General features: G+C 39.6%; 1 protein-coding gene across 2 annotated transcripts in view; it reads left to right on the plus strand.

The window, feature by feature from the left end:
- The window catches only part of GPC6 (glypican 6), a 1090913-nt gene that overhangs the window by 956937 nt on the left and 109423 nt on the right, over positions 1-24553 (plus strand). For both annotated transcript variants that reach the window (XM_059042316.2, XM_067016260.1), the window contains exon 5: positions 19068-19198. In XM_059042316.2, coding sequence (XP_058898299.1) covers positions 19068-19198 — 131 coding nt within the window. The remainder of the gene's footprint in view (positions 1-19067; positions 19199-24553) is intronic.

Consider the following 24553-nt stretch of genomic DNA (forward strand, 5'->3'; position numbering starts at 1 on the left):
GTACAGTCTAATGTGAGCTTTGAGAAACAAATATACGTTATCTGGGTGACTTTTTTTTTAATATACTTATGAATTCTACATAAATATATGCAAAGCAAAAGAGATCGATGTATACAATATAGATGCATGCAATAGGCATATCTTTCTGCCAAAAGCCAGAAGGAGTTTATTCAGTAAATATACAGCAGGCTTTCTCAGTAGAGCTGTTAGTCTTAGAATTCTGACCCAATTCCAACGAAGTAATTTCATCCTGCCTTCTTAAATTCCCCTACGATTGCTGCTCAACATAGAATTCTTCTTCATTTCTCGTCCCATCTGAAGTGTTACTCCATCCTGAAAAACAGCTTCGTATACCACTCTAAAGGTGACTGCTTTGCCTTGATGAGTGAGGCAATTTTGTTATGTTAAGTGCTTTGGGGAAAAAAGCACTTAACAGTGCTCCCGTAGAAATGCAAGCTAATATTACTCAATGAAGCTTCCTTTCAGCTGTTGTGCTGTGTGGCATTTTCAAAACGAAGAGGCCTTCCCCCACTGCAGCTTATTTATGTGATGTATTCAAAATGGGCACATTTCCTGAAGGCATCTGGGAACGTGTGTAGAAGAAATAGGAAAGAAACAGAAATTTAATATAGATGAAGTTAAACAGCTAACAGTAGAGAGGCCAGTGCGGTTGTTAATTTGCAACTTCAAACCTAGACCTAAACTTCTAAATAATCATAAAGAATAGAGAATAATTACATGAGGCATCTTCTGGTGTGTCTTCCATCTTGCTAAATTCTAAATGACCGTTCCAAGAGGTTCTTGGGGTAGGCAAAGGTGTCCCAACTACAGAATTCAGAGCTTCATAGACTCTGGAATAAAATAGTTTTTTCAAATGTATTGAATATTATTACATGCAGCGTTTAAAAGACAGCCACAGTTTTGAAAAGCATAGCGAGCAGCACACTGAATATGCATGGATATATCACCCATTGGTTTCTAGAATACAGCACCTTGTTTTTTCTTTAAAATCAGTCCCATTCACTGTCTTTTAGTAGCCTCAAAATTATGTTTCTCTTTCTCAGGAAAATCTCTTAGCCTGTTTTCAAGATACATGTTTGCTTTAAAAAACAGTCATATTATTGATCTCTAAATACCCAAAGGTGACTTAAGGTTAATTCAGGTGTATTAGCAGAAATAACTCAGCCCATGTCTCTGGGCCCCAGGTGAGGACTCAAGGGTGCAGGCACTGCCAATCCATTTTTGGACTGTCGACTTCATCACCAAAAGGTAGATACACATTCTAGTTTTCTTTTCTATTTCTAGCATAAGCGAGTCAACATTTTCTCTGTCCATTTCTCTTAAAACCTTACATAGATACGTAAACAAAATAAGAGGAGATTTTCCAGGAAAACATCAAGGCCTTTGACAATGGATGTTTTATTTGACCAAGATAAAAAGACTTACCTGACTCAGGAGAATCTTTCAAATTTTGTGCCTCGTATTGTAATGTTTTGATTAATTCTACAAATGGTTCTGGGCCTTTCACGTCGCCTTATGAACATGGATATTTCAAAGTCTTTCTCAATGTTTCGAAGCAGAGATGGTAAATGAAGCTTAGAAGTTGGAGCTCATGGATCTGAGTCAGCATCCAGCTTCATTCTCAATACGGAACCTCTGGCTTCGCTAAGCTTGATTCACTTTGTTTAAAATGGTGCTAAAGACAGCACCTACCTCTTAGAGTCAGGAGAATTAAGTGGGATGCTGCATGCACTGCCTCCCTGCAGGTCTGTAGGAAGTGAGGGCTAACTGGTGGTCCTTCTACAAAGGAGCTACATGTTTGCCCGCAGATCTGGGTAAATGGCTGTCTGATGATCCTTTATGTATCCATACCTAGATCTGTCGTTATCATCTACTCAAAACGTCCTTGATCATCTAACACAATAATTGCACAGCTTGAGAATACTGCCCCCATGTCTCAATCCTGCTCCCCTGGCCTTGCAGTTTCAGCTTGGATGTGGAGCCTCTGACCCATGTTCCTGTGAATGGTTTCTCAAGACTCATTGATATATTCCTATTGGTTCTTTAAAGCCTACCTTTTTACACCCATTTTTCTTTTCTTTAACGTTATTTTGAAAGGATATGGCCTTGAGAATGGAGATAAAATTGAAAGCCAACGATATTTGTGACAGGCATACACCTCTCCATTCCTTCCACTTTCTGAAGGCCCACCCACTTATTCTTTGGTTTATCTGTCAACTGCCCATGTGCTTGTCCTGGTTGACCCCAGGGGCTTCAACACACTCGCTCCTGGATGGTCAAGAGCTATATCTCTTTATGGCTTTGGAGCCAGAATGCCCGTAAATCATCTGCAAACCCAAAGATTTAACGTTACACACGGGAACTAGGGAACTCAGTGTCACACGCTTAGGTTGTGGTGAAGGCAGTAGTAGAAACTGTGTCTCCTTTTGATGCATTTAAAACCCTTTGCAACTGCATGAGAAAACTTTTTTTAACTCTAAAAGTTTACACTTAAAAATAAATGTCTGCTTTTTAAATATAGGAGGTTTATTAAATTGTGGAACCAGAGCTATATTCTCTTGCCTTAATTTAACTCTCTATATTAAGACTATTTCTCTGTACTAAAGTTTGAAATATTTTATTAATAAAAATATATGCTCATTATACTTGATTCTTAAATAAAGGACACCTTGAAATCTATCTGAAGTTGATAAACAGAAATAGGGACAAATCAGAGACAGAAACTATATTTATTTTACAATAATGAAAAATCTGGTAAGAAACCTATAAAGCCAATTATATACAAGAATGGTTACAGAAACTAGAGTGCGTTGAAGATACGAAGTATCATGCAGCCAATAAAAAGGATGTTTTCATAGAAGAATGAGGGGATACCTAAGTATATGCTATTGAATTGAAAGTAAAGGGTAAACACCACATATATAGTGTGACCTAATGTTATGCATATTAGAATTAACACCTGCAAGGAAATATCACAAAATATTATTCATGATGATATCGATCTTGGTAAATTGTAGATGATTGTTATTCTCTTCTTTTTGTTGTTGTTGTTTTGTATTATCCAAATCTTGTAAAACAAACACACATAGACACTCAGTAGAAATTTCCAATGAGCGGTTGGATGTCCATGTCCGGGTTACAGAGAGACTTGGGCCTAGAAAGTAGATTTATGATAAAAAAAAAGAAAAGGAGGGCTTCCCTGGTGGCGCAGCGGTTGGGAATCCGCCTGCCGATGCAGGGGATACGGGTTCGTGCCCCGGTCTGGGAAGATCCCACGTGCCGCGGAGCGGCTGGGCCCGTGAGCCATGGCCGCTGAGCCTGTGCGTCCGGAGCCTGTGCTCCGCAATGGGAGAGGCCACAGCAGTGAGAGGCCCGCGTACCACAAAAAAAAAAAAAAAAAAAAAAAAAGAAAAGGAAATAACTTGCCTAAAATCTTTCCTTCCAACTCAGCTACTGTTTTCTTCAGCATAAAGAGAAATCTAATAAGAAAATAGTTACAGCTTTCTGAAAACCAACTCAATGAAGTTACCTTTAATTTTGTGCCTGGTGTCCAATATTCCTTCCCCAGTCATGTGCCCGTTCAAAGGACAGACTATACCACTGCACTCTCATAATCAACAAGATTACTTTTAATGGTAAGTTCTGGAAAGGCCTAAACACTAAGAGAAGGCTCAGGAAGAGAAACTGTGGGCCCACAGCTTGCGACGTGAGGGCCGCTGCCTGAAGTTCGCAAGGTCACGTGTTTGTTTGAAGTAGCCTCGTGAAGGTGCAAGGCCAGAGAAATGAAATTCTGATGCCCTGGAGCTGACAGTGATTCTCCCACCTCCCTCCTGTTAACCTCACACACATGTACACATACACGCTCAGGCCACCGACCTGGGACTCTAGCAGCTGCCCTTGGCTAGACTGACAAGTTCAAGTCATTCACAGATGTTAGTTCTGACCTTACTCCAAACAGGACCTGCCTCAACTATCCACAAGCTGAGCCCCTGGACAGGCTCTTCTACCTCTAGCGTCTTGGTCCACAACCGTTAAAGGACATAATAATCGTTCCCACTGTTGTAGGCCATAAAAATCAAATGACTCTCTAGGCCCAATTGTTGTGAGAACAGTACCAGGCCCGGCCGTTGAAATGCTAAGTGCTCACTCCCTCTCTATAATGTAATATGTCTTCTCTCTCTCTCTCCCCCTCCCTCCCTCCCTCCCCTCTTCGGCTCTTCCTCCCCTTTTCCTCCCTCCTTCATTCTCTTTCTCCTTAGTTGGCAAATGATCTTTATCTTCACCATGGAGTATATTTTGAAGATAACTGTAAGCAAGATGTACAGACAGAGGAAATAACAAAAGTTATCCTACCGTTTCATATGATGTGTCGGAGATAAGAAAAGATGAACTCATCACCTTGTAAAATGAGTTTTTTTTCTTCTTTTTTCAACAATCCAGCTCTTTTTCTTTGGGTCCAGCGACCCATGATACACATGACACACTGCTCTTGTTTTCATTTTCCTTTTGGTTCACATGGCACTGAGCAACAAAATAATAACAAATATATATTTTTTAATAATACCAGCACACAGACGAGGAGGAGAAAAGGGCTCGCATTGCCTGCTGAATTGCCCACTAATCACTCTGTGCAGACCCAGCAGGGAATTCTGACAACACACCTGACTTTTCATTTATTTATTTTTTATTGGTTCTGGGAGAAGTTTGTGATTCATTCCATGTAGGTTGCGAGGCCTTGTACTACAGGAACAAATTGTCTCTGGGGCGATTTGCTTTATTAACTTTTAGGGCAAAAGAGGGAGAAATAGGAGAATTGCTTTAACTGCAATATGCTGGCAAAAAGTTTAGTCTTTTTTAATTCATTGATACCTGAAATGTTTTAACCGGTTCTGTTTCTTAATGATACATTGGCTGATTGTCAAGAAGGAGGCAGTATGATGGAGTCAAAAGAAAGCTGGTTGAAAGACAGAGAACCAGGCACTGGTCACAGCCCTGCCATCTGTGTCCCGCCATATTCCTAGACCCCTGATATCACAGGAACTCGGTGCCCTTCTCAGTAAAATAAAAGGGTCAGACTAGATATTGTCCTCATTTTTTTTAATTTTATTTTTTTATTGAAGTATACTTGATTTAAAATGTTGTGTTAGTTTCAGGTGTACAGCAAAATCATTCAATTATAGATATATTCTTTTTCAGACTATTTTCCATTATAGGTTATTACAAGATATTAAATATAGTTCCCTATGCTCTATAGTACATCCTTATTGTTTATTTTATTTTTTTAATAATAGATCTTTCTCGGAGTATAATTGCTTCACAATACTGTGTTAGTTTCTGTTGTACAACAAAATGAATCGGCCATATGCATACATATATCCCCATACCCCCTCCCTCTTGTGTCTCCCTCCCACCCTCCCTATCCCACCCCTCTAGGTCATAGGAAAGCACCGAGCTGATCTCCCTGTGCTATGCTGCTGCTTCCCACTAGCTAACTGTTTTACATTTGGTAGTGTATATATGTCAAAGCTACTCTCACTTTGCCCCAGCTTCCCCCTCCCCGCCATGTCCTCAAATCCATTCTCTATGTCTATGTCTTTATTCCTGCCCTGCCACTAGGTTCATCTTTCTCAAGCTTACCATAAGCAAGCTTGAGAAAGAGAAACGGAGCTGGAGGAATCAGGCTCCCTGACTTCAAACTATACTACAAAGCTACAGTAATCAATACAGAATGGTATTGGCACAAAAACAGAAATATAGATCAATGGTACAGGATAGAAAGCCCAGAGGTAAACCCATGCACATATGGTCACCTAATTTATGAAAAAGGAGACAAGAACCTACAATGGAGAAAAGACAGCCTCTTCAGTAAGTGGTTCTGGAAAACTAGACAACTACCTGTGAAAGAATGAAATTGGAATACTCTCTAACACCATACACAAAAATAAACTCCAAATGGATTAAAGACCTAAATGTAAGACCAGACACTATAAAACTCTTAGAGGAAAACATAGGAAAAACACTCTTTGACATAAACCACAGCATGATCTTTTTTGACCCACCTCCCAGAGTAATGGAAATAAAAACAAAAATAAACAAATGGGACCTAATTAAACTTCAAAGCTTTTGCACAGCAAAGGAAACCATAAACAAGACGAAAAGAGAACCCTCAGAATGGGAGAAAATTTGCAATTGAAACAATAGACAAAGGATTAATCTCCAAATTATACAAACAACTCATGTTTATCTACTTTATATATAGCCATGTGTACCTGTTAATCCCAAACTCCTAATGTATCCCTCCCCAACCCTTTCTGCTTTGATAACCATAAGTTTGTTGTCCATGTCTATGAATCTGTTTCTGTTTTGTAAATACATTCATTTGTATCATTTTTATTTAGATTCCACATATAAGCAATATCATATGATATCTGTCTTTCTCTGTCTGACTTACTTCACTTAGTATGATAATCTCTAGGTCCATCCATGTGGCTGCAAATGGCATTATTTCATTCTTTTTTGTGGCTGAGTAGTATTGCATTGTATAGATGTACTACATCTTCTTTATCCATCCATCTGTCGATGGACATTTAGGGTGCTACCTTGCCCTGGCTGTTGTAAATAGTGCTGCTATGAACATTGGGGTGGGTGTATGTTTTCAAATATTACACTCTTTTAGTACCAGTTTACAACTTCATGGATGATGATGAACTCAAACCTTCAGTATTAACTTTGTTGGGAAGTGAAAGGAACCTTCCTCTCCATAAAGATAGAATAATATTAATATAATAATAAGCATTTGCTGTGCTATGTGCCTAGTATTGCATTTAATCCCCACAGTGATGTAGGAAGAGGCCCCATAATAACAGAGGACACTAAGGATGACAGAGGTTAAATAAATTACCCCAGTCACAGGCTCTGTGATCTGGGGTTACTAGACTCCCACGCATGACACACAGCTCATGACCACGCCTCGCCTCCACACTGCCTCTCAGGGAGACCGAGAAGACCATCCATGCTGGTGAGGGATTCAAAGTAGCTCAAGTGTGATGTGCAGGTTAATAAAGAGTAAGGAGGAATGTGTGTGCTTTTATAAGTTTGTCAAGGACAATTCAGGATAATGGTACCCACTCTGAAAGAACAGGGTCTCTAAGGGAGGTTTAGGGAGAAGGGTAATTGCAGCAAAGAAGGAATAAGAAAAATCTTAGATAGGACCAAAATGCGTTATCTTTACCATCTAGGTTTTCTCTTTTAATATTCTCTTTAAAAGTGGTGGAGCACTTGGAATTTAATAAGTAAATAAAATATTGGGTAAACACATTGATACTCTCTGAGCAATGTCAATGCTTGTGTAATAGATGGAGTGAGAGAGGACAATGATTTGGGGTTCAGTGGCTGCTATTTACATTGAATGATTTGCTTTCCTTCTTTGCGTCTAGTTTCTTAAAAAGCACACTGGGTTGGTCCAAATCAACCCACTAGATTACAAAGCCCTGTAGAAGACTTTAGGGATATAAAGATAAAGTACGTCTTCTCTCAGAGAGATCTTTGAGAACTCCTTCCTTACCTCTTAAAGTCTGTGACTCATCATCAAGGCGAAGACTAATTGGCTGTTGTGAATTATTTGAACATTCCTAGCTACAAATGACATAAAAAATTATTCATATGAAGAATCAGCAATAAAAATTTAAATAAAGGGTTATGGTTGGTAATATACACTTTGCTGTCCATCAAATTCGTGATTTACAAGGCCTACTCTTTCTGGCTTGTGATGATGTAACCAGACATCTCAAAGATATAACATAGCAGTGAGATGATGCTTATGTGAATATATTATATTTTTATGAAATGCAATGCGTAATTCTACTAAAAAGAAACCGTCTGAAAATGAGTCCTGTAGATTCTAATTTCTGTACTGTGCTAGGACTGCTAGTGAATTCTTTTTCTCCCACAGTTTGCATTTTCTTTTACAGTATGGAAGCAAAATAAGCCTCTTTGTTTGCACTGGTTTCAGAATTAAATTAGTTTGTATATTTGTTCTCTCCTCCTCTTCCTGGATTTGGTTTCAAAGTAAACAGTTATTTTCATTAAATTCTCTTTTATTTGGATTTAGCTCTTTAGTTACTGGACCTTTTCTGGGTGGCTGTCCCTGTTTATTTTTCAATCAGGTATCCGTTCACTGTTTTAAATGGCATTTAATTGGTTCACTTCCATTTTCTATTATTTACCTCACTCTGTGGTACTATGATTTCTTTAGCTAGATCTCACCCCTGCCATGGTCTGATTTTTTTAAAGGTATTTTTTAAAGTACTTAAATGCCATACGGGGTTGGTAAAATAGGAAAAAAATGACCATCAATTTGATGTTTAGTGAATGTGGACAAATTGCAGGGAAGAAACAAAAATGACATTCATCACAGAAATTGTTTTCAAAGTTAATGGTAAACGTGGAGTCTTGAGAAACAGCAGGAATTACCTTGTTTGGAAAAACCAAAAATGTCGACTTTTTTTTTTAGATTAACCTAGAAATGACCTCTGACAGAAGGAAAACCAGCCATACTTTTCAATTTCAAGAGAAAATCTCTAAAAAGTTATTTCTACCTAATAAAAAAGTACAATAAGATTCTAAATTCCCACAGAAACTCTTCCTCTACCTTATAACACATCGAAAGCCATCAAGGGCCTATTGGCCAGCACTGATAAAGTTTTGCGGGCGTTTTTGATGGTGGGGGGGGGCAGTGGAGTAAAGAGGGGGAGTTTTAGGGTGGTGGGAGGGGAGCAAATCACTTCTCACTAAGTTATGGAAGAAAATATAGGAAGATTTTTAAAATTTGTTCCAATAATTCATTTAACAAATGTTCATTTAACAACTCAGGATCTGAGTATTGTTCCAGGGGATGAGACTACAGAAGTGAACAAGAAAAAGGAAGTTCCTGCCCTCTTGAGGATTACATAACAGTGGGGAAAAGAGGAACGATAGCAAATATACATAAAATAATTCAGCAAATATTAAGTGCTATGAAGAATAAAGCAATCGGATAAGAGTAACTGGGAGTTGGTAGGGTAGTTAGAGAAGGTCTTTCTGAGAAGTATCAGTTGGGTAGAGACCTAAAGAAAATAAGAGGCCGAGGAATAAACAGTAAGTGCAAAGGCCCTGGGGCAGGAGAGGGTCTGGCCTGTATTCAAGGAACACAAGGAAGCTAGTGAGTGATAATAGATTAGGTCACAGAGGTGGAAAGGAGAAAGCCTATACAAATAAGATGCAAGATCAAAAAAATTTAAACAAATGATTGGTAAATTTGACTATAAAAACTTTAAAATTTCTGCATAGCAAAAACTACCATGAACAAAGTCAAAAGATAAACAGCAACTTGGGGGAAAATGGTAATTCATGTCACCCAAAGGCTGGTATCTTTAATGTATTTTTTTGTAAAGAAATTTCTTTATATCAATATGAAACAATTAATAATCCAACAGAAAAAGAAGTGACCAAAGAAAATGAAGAGAAAAAGCAATTGTAGTGCCTTTTAAACATATTAAAGGATGTTCAACCTTACTTATAATGAGGGAAATTCAAGTTAAAACCACACTGGGATGCAATTTCTTACCCTATCAGATTGGCAAAGATCCAAGCATTTGATCTTAACACCATCTAAAAGTTTGAGTCTTAGAGAGCCAGACGCAGTCATGTATTGCTCTTGGGAATGTAAACAGGTACAGCCTTTACAGGGAAAGCTTCAGCGCTAACCATCAACATTTTAAACACCCATATCTTTGATGCAGCAGTTTGACTTGTAAGATTTTATCCAACAAATTTCTTTGCACGCATGCTAAATGAATTATGTACAAGGATTTTCACTGTGACGTTATTTGTAATAGCGGGAAACCACAGGACATGTTGAGTAGTGAGAAATGAATTAGAAGGGAGGGGTGGAGTCTGATTATGAGTCCCTTTTTATTTTATTTATTTTTTTTTTAATTTTTATTTTTTTTTCGGTACGCTGGCCTCTCACTGCTGTGGCCTCTCCCGTTGCGGAGCACAGGCTCCGGAATGGCTCACGGGCCCAGCCGCTCCACGGCATGTGGGATCCTCCCGGACCGGGGCACGAACCTGCGTCCCCCGCATCGGCAGGCGGACTCTCAACCACTGCGCCACCAGGGAAGCCCATGAGTCTCTTTTTAAACTTGAACCTTTGGAAGTGCTTGAGCAGGTCAAATGAGAACAGGCTGTGTTTAGAGCAACTTGTGTGTCATTGATTTCAGGTCGGATTGAGTACGTGTGGGACCTTGGGGACAACTTCAGTGTCATCCAAAGAGCTCTGATGGCACTCAGTGGGGAGCACCAGGGGTGGTCATAGGCGGAGCTGCCAAGCGGGCAGAGACCAGCTTATGGAAGGCCTTTCTTATGCCGGGCTAAGAGGTTCAAACTTTATCCTGAAGGCACTGGCAACCTTTAGAACAAGCCGGTGACCTCATCAGATTTGCATTCTTAAAAGACAGCTGTGCTGTCAATGTCAGGGAAGAGATTACAGAGCAGCAAAGCCAGAAGTGTGAGGAGTGATTAGTGTGAAGAATAAGAAATATAGTCCGGAGAGGGATACATAGTCTGCCTGTTTGGCTGTTCTTATGAATCAAAATTCTACAAGTGAAAATGTCTTAACTGTAGAATTGCCTTAAAAACCAAAAACAAAAAAATTTTTTTAAACTCTGTCATTTTGGTGGTTTCAGGGAGGAAGACATTTGTTAAAATGTATTAAATTGAACACTTTAATATGTGCAGTTTGTGTTACATCAGTTATAGACCTATGGGGCTGTAAATTTGTTAAATTAAAATCGTCATTAATAAGAAAAAACAAAAGAGACTCTAGAAAGGGTGTGGACCTTCTGACTAGGGAAGTTCAGATTCTCTACTCTCAAGGCTATACTTTCTCCTGGTTATTCGGGTCCTGTCTGCCTGCTGCTGTAGTGTATACGTCAGTCCCCCTAGCTGGGCTCTCTTTCCAGGCCTCTCCTGAAGCTCGGTCCTGTCCAAGATCTCACGGGCATTTTAATTAATTGATTTGAATGAAAGCAAAGGTCGTGTATACTCTGTGTGCCCATTACCAGAAAGCTACAGTGCAAAGCAGAGCCTTCTAATACTTCCATGTCATGATAGGCTCACAGAAGAGCCTACATATAATCACTGAAGCAGGTTTCGTAGTAGTAATAGTAGTAGTAGTATTGATGAGTAACTGGGGGCCAGTGAATGAATTTACCGCGGTGCTTTTTAAATTGCTTGATTTTTTTTTTTCTAACGCTTTTGTCTGCTTCTCTGTGGGAAAAATATCTTGGTTAAGCTAAAACAATGGTGCTGCAGGTTTAAGAACGAGTGAGCATTGCCTCTAAAGAAAAGCAAAGTGGGCACTGTGGACTTCTGATAAAACAAGCAAGTAGATTGTGCTTATAGATTTCATTTTTCAAAGAGTAAATTATTAGGACAAATTTAAAAGATTTAATGAGAACTTTGAAAGGACATGTCATTATCTTAATCCAAACTTCCCTCAAAGAAAGAAAAACTGTGTTTAATATTCATGTATTTCATCTTTGTCAATTCAGAAAGATTCTCAACGTCATGAAGTTGGCAACCATGGACTGTTTCTGTGCCGACCCCGCCCACTAATACATAGTGATGCAGTGACACTCTGGCACATGACAAATACGCGTTAGGTTAAGTTGAGCTGATTTCAATTGAATTTTCATCTTTTTCCAGCTTTATCAAGATATAATTGACATACGACATTGCGTAAGTTTAAGGTGTACAACATAGTGATTTAATACACGGATATGTAGCAAAATAATTATCACAACAAAGTTAGTTAACACACCCATCACTTCACACAGTTAGCATCTGTGTGTGTGTTTAGATGTGGCGAGAACTTTTAAGATTTACTTTCTCTTAAAACACAGACTTACTCGAGCATGGACTTGAGGATATGGGGAGGGGGAGGGGTGGGCTGTGACGAAGTGGGGGAGTGGCAGGGACATATATACACTATCAAATGTAAATTAGATAGCTGGTGGGAAGCTGCTGCATAGCACAGGGAGATCACCTCTGTGCTTTGTGACCGCCTGGGGGGGTGGGATAGGGAGGGTGGGAGAGAGGGTGATGCAAGAGGGAGGAGATGTGGGAGCATGTGTGTATGTATAACTGATTTAGTTTGTTGTAGAGGGAAAACTAACACACTATTGTAAAACAATTATACTCCAATAAAGATGTTAAAAAAAAAAAAAAAAAAAAAAAGATTTACTTTCTTAGCAACTTTCAAGTATTCAATACAGTTTTGTTAAGTATAGTCACCAGGCTGTAACCACATCCCAGGACTCATTCATATAACTGGAAGTTTGTACCTTTGGACCACCTCAATCCATTCCGCACCCCCCAATCAGCAATTGAATTTCCAAAGTTATTTCTACCCTATTGTTACTTACCAAGAAGATTAATAATGTCTCATTTTTTTAAAAAGTGTTTCTCTTCTTGCCTCCCCTAAAAAACATTTTGAAAATTATTCTCTTCCAGGTTAAAATCAGTAGCATTCAACCATGTCATTTCTGCTTTTACATCTCCTTTTTTCAAAAACTAAATTTAGAAGATATATCTAATCATATGAAATCCTACTTAATATTTATATCCTAGAGGAACAAAACCTTCGGGAGTCCCTGCAGCAAGATAGTTTTAATCCAATGCCATCCAGAGATCAGAGATAACGTCTGGTTTTTTGTGTCAGAGCCTTTGCTCTTCATAAAGTCAAGTACTTAGAGAAAAATCCAGATCTTTACCTTCTTCCAAACCTGCTATCTCCCTCTCTCTCATGCTCGCATCCCAGGAGAAACGTGTCTGAATCTGAGGCTAGCTGCTGTGCATTTGGTGTACTGTAACGCTGTATCCAAACACAGTGCAGGCTTAGAACAGTTCTTTTTGTATATTCCCTTTAGGGCAACGTTTTATTTTTTCTTGGCGATTACAGTGGTTGGAAACAGGGGTTACATCAATAATGTTAAATTTGTCAAATATTAATTGACTAGGGTTCTGAATAATTTGAGTCCTGTCAAATAAATTATAGGAAAAATATCTGAGTATTTTGTAAATATGGTCATTTGGCTGCTCCCGTTTTCTATTGCTACAAAATAAATTATCCCCAAATTTAGCAGCTTAAAATAACAGCCATAGTAATGTAAACCACAGTACAGTGGATCTGGAATTGGGGAAGACTCAGCTGGCTAATTCTTCTGCCCCATGTGCTGTTGACTGCGGTCACTAGGTGGTAATCAGCTGGCAGATGGGCTGGTCTCAATGGCCTCACTCACATGTCTGGCACCCTGGCAGGAGTCTTAGTCCATTGGAGCTGCTAAAACAAAAGTATCATAGACTGAGTGGCTTAAACAGAAAACATTTACCTCTCACAGTTCTGAATGCTGGGAAGTCCTAGATCAAGGCAGATTCTGTGTCTGGTGAAGCCTGCTTCCTGTCCACAGGAAGCCATCCTCTCACCGTGTCCTCACATGATGGAAAGGACAAGGGAGCTCTCTGGGTCTCTTTGATAAGGGCACTAATCCCATTCATGAGGGCTCAGCCCTCATGACCTAATCACCTCTCAAAGGCCCTACTTCCAAGTACCTTGGGGATTAGGTTTCAACACATACCTTACGGTGAGGACACAAATATTTTGTTTATAACGGCAAGAGTGGCCAGAAATCTGGGCCCAGCGGGGACTGTTCCCTGGAGTGCCTGTATGTGGCCAGCCCAGCATGATGATCTCAGAGTAGAGTCTCACAAGAGTGAAAGCAGAAGCTGCAGTCTCTTAACGACCTGCCCTGGAAACTGACAGCATCCCTTCCACCGTATGCTATCAGTCACAGCAGTGACAGAGCCCATCCAGATTCAAGGGGATGGGACATAAACCCCACCTCTCAATGGGAAGTGAGTCAAAGACTTTGTAGTGATCTTTAATGGGCAAAGGGACCCATTGTGAGAAAATAATACAGTTTTGTATCTCTCGGTAATGAACTCATCCATTGAAAAGCAGTTCTGGGCTTCCCTGGTGGCGCAGTGGTTGAGGGTCCGCCTGCCGATGCAGGGGACGCGGGTTCGTGCCCCGGTCCGGGAGGATCCCACGTGCCGCGGGGCGGCTGGGCCCGTGAGCCACAACTACTGAGCATGCGCGCCCGGAGCCTGTGCTCCGCAACAGTGAGAGGCCCGCTGTACTGCAAAAAAAAAAAAAAAAAAAAAAAAAGCAGTTATTATCAAAACATTAATTTAACATACAAAAGAGCATCAGCTATGCATCTTAAAGTCATCCTTGTGCCTTCTACTCCCTTCCTCCTCACATCAATTGCCGGCAATACTTCCACCAAAATCTCTTACCGGTTGGTCATCTCCTTTCTGCTTCCACTACCCAGAGATAGTGTCTTATAGTAGCTAACGTTTGTTGTATGCCAGGCATTGCGCTAAGTACTTTACAGGAACCATCTCATTTGATTTTGTAATGTACCACTATTAGGTAGAGATTGTCATAATCTCTACTTAATAGATGAAGAAAATGGGCCTCTGTGTATTAAGTGACACATACTATCTCTCAGGCATTTAGTGGACCAACCCAAATGGAAACCCAGGCACGTGAGTCCATCTAACCAGAGTCAGATTTCCTCACTCCTAACCAGAAAGTGCATGCTGATGTGGGCAGAACGCCTTGACCTAGAGGTGTAGCTTTACCCGCAGGCTTTGAGGGGAACACCTCCTTGCTGAGCTGCTATACATGTCTCTGGTATGCTAACAGGGTCATCACATCTCTCTGTGCATCAGAACCTCATGCTGAGATACCAGTTACTTCTCATCCATCCAAATGTCGTTCTGCATTGAGAAACAAAAGTTATGTATACTGCTTGAGCAAGACAATAGTCCATTGCTTAAAGAGAAACAAAACGTGGACAACACAGGAGATATGTATAGAAAGGACCAGCTGATCATTCGCTGACATACTAGAACTGCCCTGGTTTAATTGGCAATAGATAACAGCTCCAAGAGCACAGCTAAAAATAAAGTTCCAAATATTTCAAAATGTAAATGGCACAAAGATAATTAAGATAGCGCAGGATGGCAGCCTCTGGAGGAAGTTATGGCCATGTTGTGACTTAATTGGTTTCAGAGAAACTTACTAACTACCGCCTTGGTGTCCTAAAAGTATTCTGTGTTTTCTTTGCTTCGGAAGGAGAGAGAGGCATGGCTTCCCCCAGCCCCAAAGGAGAGAAGAGGTTCTCCTGACACCTGGGGAGCTTGACTGGCGACAGACTTGCCCAGCAGGTGGGAGGCAAACTGGCCAAGCAGGGATGCGCTTGGCTGCTCAGTGGACGCAGATAGACCACGCACACCCTCTTGCCATTTGGGGTCTGGGGTCCGAGGAGGAGCCACCATCCACTTGCCGGCCTGTTCCAGGTCCCAGGGCTGAGGACGCTGGCCTTCCACTGCCACTTTCGCACCTTGTAATGTGTCTAAACTAGACTCCTAAAGGCAATTGCTGTGAGCATGACCCTTTATAGTGGAAATGCAAAATATTAGAGGAATTTTCTGAAAAGTTGCTTTTCTCTCTGTGACCCCTGGGGAATCCAGTCATGTACATTGAGAACAATGGAACAGGGGAATCGATTGAGGGAGGGAGGGATGGTTATATAATATAACCATATATATAACCATATATAAAACCATAATATAACCAAGAAGACATGTATTTTTTTTTCTTCTTATGGTCGTCGATATACCAGTTATTTGTGTAGGTTTATCTGGTCTTCTATTGATTAACTTATTTTCACAAAAAACTTTGAGTTAGAAAAATATGAGCCCAGAAAACCACTATTTATGTCCCTCTGCTAGCCTTCCTCTCATTCTAACCAAAAACCTGGGTGTGGCTATAATCAGTGCATACATGTGATTTTATCCAAATGTTTCCCACACAGTTTTATCTGAGCTTTTCCAGGAATTAGAAGAATGCATGTATTTCTTTATGAAAGCAATACAGTGCTTCAATATATTGGGGTACATTTATACTAGTTAATGATTTATCAACAGGTAGTTTGATAGATTAATAAGAACTTCTGTAGTTGATCAGCACAAAGTCATTACTATTCTTTGTGTGGGGGGGGGGGTAAAAAACACATAACATGAAATCCACCCTCTTAACAAATGTTTAAGTATACAATACAGTATCCTTAACTGCAGGCACATTACTACTCTTAACGATGGTGCTGAGGTTTTGAGCCAATTTATATTGGCCTTTGAGTCTTCAAAGGAGACTCTAATTTTACTTATTAAAGTGATTTTTTTAGTGTATATTTTAAAAATTAAACCAGATAGCTTAAAGTAGCATACTCCGACTGGTGATTTAAATTAAAAGAAAAATAAATACATATATCTACATCTAAAAACGTATCACCTTAAATTAGTTTGTATAACAAAGCAAATGAATTGAGGTAAAGAATGGAAATTCAGGGCCAACCCATTTGAGTAAATGTGGCCATTTGATTACGTGTTTAATATACAGGATCACCAGTAGGACAGCCATTTTCCAAGGCCAAGCAGGCAACTGCTTGGGAGAGGGTCCCACTTTTCATGGTTGGAGTCAAAAAAGAAGAGCTGAGTTTGCAGACCCCAGAAGCTAAAAGGTGAGCTCTGTGGTGGGAGAGGAACGGGGAACCAGAAGATTGAAATCACCAGAGAAATTCCTTGACTTTAGGACACGAATCGAACAGCTTTTTGCCTTACTTATTGAAAGGAATGTCTGGAAGAGAAGGGACTGTTTTAATTGAAAGAAGAGAACCTTCTCAGAGGTATTTTAGACCCCATCATTTCCAACTGTGACAGTTTGCCGAGTCCTGATCCAACCCAAAGCTCGTCCTTTTTGCTCAGAGCACTACTGCCTACCGACTTCCGGTAGAGCTAATGTTATTACTACCGCAACTCAACCCATTCGTGTTGGATAAATATCCTGTGATAGACCAGTACTCTTTGTATAATGATTTATGCAAATACTTGTCTAAAACGCACCATTAAGTATCCCATAATTATCACTTCCTTTAACTGCATTTGTTGGATAACCCATAGGACCAATTCTTTATCCTGTACAAAGATTCCTTGTTCTTCTAGCAGAATACACCCGTCTAGAGAAACTTACCCATTCATCATAATTAATCTTCATCAAAAAGCCTGTTGGAAAGTCTAACAGTAAAGGGGATTCTTTTTTATAAATACACAACATAGATATAAAGAAAGAAACGGCACAGCTCTCAGGCCACCTTTTAAAACCTTAAAGGAGAAAACATCTTTAATATCAAAATACTACAACAGGGCTTCCCTGGTGGCGCAGTGGTTGAGAGTCCGCCTGCCGATGCAGGGGACACACTGGTTCGTGCCCGGGTTCGGGAAGATCCCACGTGCCGCGGAGCGGCTGGGCCCGTGAGCCGTGGCCGCTGAGCCTGCGCGTCCGGAGCCTGTGCCCCGCAATGGGAGAGGCCACAACAGTGAGAGGCCCGCGTACCACAAAAAAAAAAAAAAAAAAAGCATGTTACATTCATAATATATTACATTTAGAAAGCAGATTATCTGTATGGTATATGATATCTGTATGGTATATTTTCAGTTGCGTGCTTAAAATATTCATGCTCAGAGGAAAAAAAAAAAACACAGGGCATATACCCAACTGTTTATAGTGTTCTTCTAGGAAGTGGGACTGTGGGTGTATTTCTCTCCTTCATTTTTCTTTTCTGTATTTTCTAAGTGTCTGATAATAAACATGTATTATTTTGAAAAGGGACAGCGTTTTAAGATTGGCTCCCAAGAGCTTTAACAATTGAAAAATGTGAGGGCTATTGCGTCTCCATGTTAAAAGTCTAGGCTGCCCCATCGATATGGTAGCCAGTGGTCCCAAGGGGATATTTTAAATTCTATTTAGATTAGTTAAAGGCAAATTACTTTATTAACCACTTTAATTCTTCAATCACATTAGGCACATTTCAAGTTTCAATAGCCACATTTTCATCATCACAGAAAGTTCTAGTTGTCAGTCCTGGTGGAGACAAGTTACCAAACTATGTCCTGGATGCTAAAAACAAAACTGCGCCAGTTTGCAAAGGAATGGGCATTTTGTCTCTTATGTCACTCACTGTAGACCCTGGGAGACTCCCCATCCCAGGTCCCTTTTATACACCTCTCTAATCTTTGGCCCAGTAAGCTCAGAGATTTTTCCAACAGCCATCCCGATGCTCAGTGGCAGGGTTGGGAACCCAGATCAACTCACTCCTAATTCACAGCTCTTGCCTCCATATCACTAGCAGCATGTTCTCCAGAAAACGAAAGCTTCCCAAGCAGTACTTTAGTTCGGTTCAGTTCAATATAATTTTTATAGACATTTCTTGAAAGCTTCCAATGTGATAGCCACCATAATAAGCCTTGAATATGCAAAACCAAGTAAGAGAAGTCTCTCTATTCCCAGAGCGTGTCAAAGTGTTAAAAACAGAAGGGCATACTAGGTAGAGTGACAGCACCAAGCAGGGACAGGTCTGTCCTTCTTGGGAAATCCAGAAACGCTTCATACACGCAGCTATGCCTAAGTTGGGTCTTGACGATAGTGCATCCCCCAAACTCTCACATTTGCACCTCTTCAATATTCTCAGTTTTCTCCATACTCCAGAAGAAAAGAGGTTAACTCCACTTTTGAACCTGACCTGACTTTCCTTTAACTTCACTTGGAAGAGTTAGGTATATTCAACTCTCTTAATCTGAACTTATTTTCTCATTTTCAGGCCTGGTTCTATATATGTAAAATGATTTTAAGCCTTCAAATGAAATAAAATAAAATACTCCTGTAAGACTGAGTCATCAATTCCATTTTGAACTGTATAAAAGAAAATACAAAATTTGAATGCGTGGTCATTTTTCAGCCAGTCATGTGGGAAATGTTTAAACGCACGTTAGAAGCGGGGGTTCCCAGTTCTCTAATAAATCATGTTCCTGTGTTTTAACAGATGCAATGCTCTTGGTGGCAGAGCGACTGGAAGGACCATTCAACATTGAGTCGGTCATGGACCCAATAGATGTCAAGATCTCTGAAGCCATCATGAACATGCAAGAGAACAGCATGCAGGTGTCTGCAAAGGTATTTACCTTAGTCATTTGTCTAATAAAGTGCAGTAATCTGAAACTGAAGTAACTGGATATGTCGGCCAGGATTATAAATTCTACTACCTTGTCCGTGAGCTTTTCCTGTCCCGTGACAAATTTGCTACTTCATTATAACTGTCTAACAAAATGGCATTGAGAAAGGAAGCAAGCTTTTAGTTTGCAGTTAATCATGAAGAAATTATTGGCTGCTAAAAAGTTTTGGAGAGCCCCATATTGACTAATCCCTCACATTTGTGAGCAATTTGGGGGGAATTTTCTTTTTAATGGTTGAAATTTCTGCACACCCTCGCCCTGTTCTCTGTCTCTAGGAACTTCTAATTATGTCTTCAGCTGCACAAGCCAGGCAAATGTTCTCTATGTTTGCTTGTAAATTTTTAAACATTCCATCTGACTTCCTTTTTTAAGACTATAATGTAACCCTCATTAATGAATCTTCAGAGGAAAACACCCCTTTGTATGAAGTCAAACACACATTTTTTAAAAATAGTATATCTTTATAAATCAAAAGAGACGGAGATTCTGGGTTTGCAGCTGCAGAACACATATCAAGAGTACAATTTTTTTTTTAATTTAAAAAAAATTTTTATTGGAGTCTAGTTGATTTACAATGTTATATTAGTTTCAGGTGTACAGCAAAGTGAATCAGTTATACATATATACACTCTTTTTACAATTATTTTCCCATATAAGCCATTACCAAGTATTGAGTAGAGTTCCCTATGCTATTCAGTAGGTTCTTATTAGTTATCTATTTTATACATAGTAATGTGCATATGTCCATCCCAATCTTCCAATTTATCCCTCCCACCCTTATCCCCTGGTAACCATAAATTTGTTTTCTACATCTGTAACTCTGTTTCTGTTTTGTAGGTAAGTTCATTTGTACCCTTTTTTAGATTCCACATATAAGTGATATCATATGATATTTGTCTTTCTCTGTCCGACGACTTCACTCAGCATGACAATCTCTATGTCCACCCATGTTGCTGCAAATGGCATTATTTAATTCTTTTGGATGGTTGAGTAATATTCCATTGTATATATGTACCACATCTTCTTCATCCATTCCTCTGTTGATGGACATTTAGGTTGCTTCCATGTCCTCAGAATGGGAGAGAATATTTGCAAACAATGTGACCAACAAGGGATTAATCTGCAAAATATACAAACTGCTCAGGCAGCTCAATATCAAAAAACAAACCAATCAAAAAATAGGTGGAAGATCTAAATAGACATTTCTCCAAAGAAGACATACAGATGTCTAAAAAGCACATGAAAAGATGCTCAACATCACTAATTATTAGAGAAATGCAAATCAAAACTACAATGAGGTATCACCTCACACCGGTCAGAATGGCCATCATCAAAAACTCTACAAACAATAAATGCTGGAGAGGGTGTAGAGAAAAGGGGACCCTCCTACACTGTTGGTGGGGATGTAACCTGGTATAGCCACTATGGACAACAGTATGCAGGTGCCTTAAAGAACTAAAACTAGAGTTACCATATGATCCAGCAATTCCATTCCTGGGCATATATCTGGAGAAAACCATAATTCAAAAAGACACATGCACCCCAATGTTCATTGCAGCTCTATTCACAACAGCCAGGACGTGGACATGCACACTTTTTATTTGTCCCCACCCAGCGGAGAATAAATAGGACCTTCCTTAAGCAAAATTTAGAAGTTTGCAGTGAGTCTCTGGCCTTTTCCTTCATCGCCCCTTTTATCCACACTGATGACTACACAGTGCCCTTCTGTTCTTTTCACCCGTCTCCCTGTCCTGAAACACTAACCAAATCTGCATCAGTCCTTTCAGCCTTATGACGGAGTGATTGCATTTTAATTGAAAGTCATTCACACAAAAATATGTCAGGCAAAGAGGTACATGATTAGCCTTCTTCAATTTTTAAAATCCTTTGTGGAAAAGATTTCAAATATAATCAAAGAGAAGGAGACAGGTGGTAGGGAGAAATTGCAGAGCAGAAAGAAATCCATGGAATCTGACTGGGTCTCCTTGGCTGAGTATGAATCAAACTAGCTTTGGGCTGAAAGTAGGGTAAGAAAGAATCTGGCCTGGGCCCCTTTCTCGCTCTCCTTGGGAGACAGATGGGCTGAGAGTTTCGTAGGCCTAGTTTCGGGTTTTAGTGAGCTTGGGTTAGCCTGTGTAAAGAAGGATGCTCCAAGGTGCCATCACCTACTGGGGAAATAGCACATTTGGGAGTGTCATGAAAAGCCATTTTTTTTCCTTCCCGTGAAAGAAAAGCAATTATCTATCCCTCTCAAATCTATTGCCTAGAAACCAATTAATGTTGTTTTGAGAGGCCAAATATCCCCGCAGTGCTTGAATAACCAGGTTCGATGGTAACTGATGTTCAAAACAGCCCTAGAGAAGAGGGCATGAAAACACAAAAATGTCTGTGGTTTGAGAACATCACACACTCCTTAGAAGCAGAGCTTTCCACTGGTATGTGTGCATACGTGTTCAAGTCAACTTTTTCTATTAAAAATTCTCTAAGAGGTCAGATGGACTCTCTTCCATAACAGAGTGCAGATGAGACATTTTAATGGAAGTTGTCCAACCACATTATAATATTGTGGCTGTTAATAAGGCATGCACTTTGAAAAAGACAGCTTTCATTGTAAGAAATATCTAAATCAAGAATAGAAATAATGGGAAATTCCCTGGCGTACCAGTGGTTAGGACTTGGCTCTTTCACTGCCATGGCCCAGGTTCAACCCTGGTCAGGGAACTAAGATCCCACAAGCCATGAAGCATGGAAAAAATAAATAAATAAATAATAGAAATAATGTAAGGCATGTAGGAGTATACTCATCAGAGGATACAGTCTGGAGGATCATAAAACAGTAGTACCAAAAATCTCAACTAAGCTAGAAACCAAAAAAAAATGTATTTGGTAGTCTTGACCTAGAGAGAAGGAGACGGAGTGAGTTTAGGGAGGGGAGAGAGGAGGGCAGCTAAACTCTGTAGGGAAGAGGAATGGGAGACAGGGTCTCATCTAGGGGACAGTATGGAGAAAGGACCAAAGCCAGCCTTTAGTATGGTGGAGAGGTTGTTAGTTAGGGCGTTGAAATTTGGATAACTTTAGCAGGAAACACCAACAGGATCTGCTGATGGAATGGACATATTCTGAAAGAGGTTTTATTTCTTCAAGGGAATGGAATTTGGAAACATGTAGTTTCATTTTCCACATAAGCCACATCCATGAAATTATGCAGGAACTAAAGTCTAAAATCTACATTCTAGCTACGAACTGGATGGTTGAATTTTTCCTTTTGCCAAGGAACCCTCAGTCATTGTTGATAAACAGTCTTATCACATTTGAAATTCTGGATTTCCAGACTGCCTAGAGCATTTGCATAACCAGCGACTTTGTTAATTTCTGATAGCAGAGCTTCCGGTGAGGCCAGAAGCTGTTCCCTCACTGGGGGGCCAGACACCCTGAGGGTTGTAAAGCTCACAGATTAAAATGACTTTTTACTCCAGGATACGATTGGCAACTTCTCCTTGGAAAATCATTTACCTTATTACAGCTGTTCCTGATGGAACTCATTCCCAGAGACTCGTTGAGAAAAGCAGCAATGTCTATAACTACCAGCTCATATGAGTTGAACGCTTACTGCCAGGACTGTACTGTGCTTTACATGGTTTATATTCCATAATATTTATGACAGTGCTTGTGATGAGATGGATCTTCCCCCCTTATCTTCCAAATATGGAAACTAAGCCTTAGAAAAGTTAAGGAGCTTACAAAGGTCTCATAGTGTGTGAAGGAGTACACAGAGGAGTGTCGGATTCCAGAGCCCACAGTTGCTCATCTCTGCATCTTAATGATGCAGGTGCCTACAGAGCCAATACCACACAAGGGTGGGATTTCGTAAACATTCACTGAATAGATCAAGTATTAAGAGCATAGGGAGGGCGGGAGGGAGAGGCAAGAGGGAGGCGCTATGGGGATATATGTATATGTATAGCTGATTCACTTTGTTATGCAGCAGAAACTAACGCACCATTGCAAAGCAATTATACTCCAATAAAGATGTTAAAAAATAACAAGTAAAAAAAAAAGCAAAAAAAAAAAAAAAAAAAAGAGAGAGAGAGAGAGAGAGAGAGAAAGTTCAATAGCCTTCAGTAAAAACCTGCCTGAGCCGGTAAGGAAACAGAGGCGGCAAAGCCAGGAGAATTCAAGTTGTCTGTCTTTCTCTCTGATTCCCTTTAGGACTATACCCAGTACTTCCCACCATGCTAAATGCTAATGAAATATTTCTCTTATTAGCCTCATCATTCATTGCTTCCAGCCTTTCCTAGAGCTTTAATAATACAAAATATAAAAGTCTACTTTTTTCTCCCTTCTTCTATCTGAAGGCAGAGAGGAACACATCAGTTTCAGATACGAAATTCCTCTCCTCTAATGCAGTAGTTCTCATCATATCTATAGGAGGGAACAGCTCATTTTTTGTTATTGAGGTATAGTTGATGTACAATAAATATTATGTAAGTTTCAGATGTAGGAACAGCTAGTTTTTTTGTACCTAATCAGTGAGATCCTGAATTAGAGAGATTACAGATTAATGAAGAGATCTATTCTCATCAAGTGTGTTCAGGCTCAAATTTTAGATCTGTTTTTATAGGTAGAGTCACATCCCTTTTCCTTTCCCATTTAGCCCACAGCTAAGCTGTTTGAGGGTAAGGCACACGGATATTCCTTTCAAAAAATACACTGGCTACTCCAAGTTGTATAATCAAGTTACAGTATTTTGGTAATAACATTATGGCATCTATTTCAAATTCTTGATCTGTGTGTCCTTTATATAATATTATATTATATATATTATGTAATTTATAACATATATCATTATATTAACATATAATATTATTGATATACATATTTTTAAGACTAGGGACAATAACATATTAAAATTTTTCTTGTTTCCTTTTTGCACAAATAATCACTTAGTAACAATCACAATCATCATGGTTACCATTGGTTGAGTACCTACTATATTTCATTCAGTAAATACCCTTCATGTACCAGGCACAAAGAATATAGTAGAGGACAAAACAGATTCTCTGCCCAAGCGTCAGTCTCTTTTTAGATGCCTTATGTATTTATTTCAAATCCTCCTGCAATCTTGTAAAGCTTTCATTTCCTCATTTTATAAGTAAAGAATGTTAAATTTAGAGAGATTAAGTTGCTTGTCTGCGGTCAGGGAACTAAGAAGTGGTAGAGCTGGGACTGCAGCCCAGAACTGTCTCATCCAAAGAAAAAGATTTTCCCAGCAAGCCACTGTTTCCTCAGTATGTAT

This window comes from Kogia breviceps, chromosome 16 (assembly GCF_026419965.1).
Source record: "Kogia breviceps isolate mKogBre1 chromosome 16, mKogBre1 haplotype 1, whole genome shotgun sequence".
Taxonomy (NCBI): Eukaryota; Metazoa; Chordata; class Mammalia; order Artiodactyla; family Physeteridae; genus Kogia; species Kogia breviceps.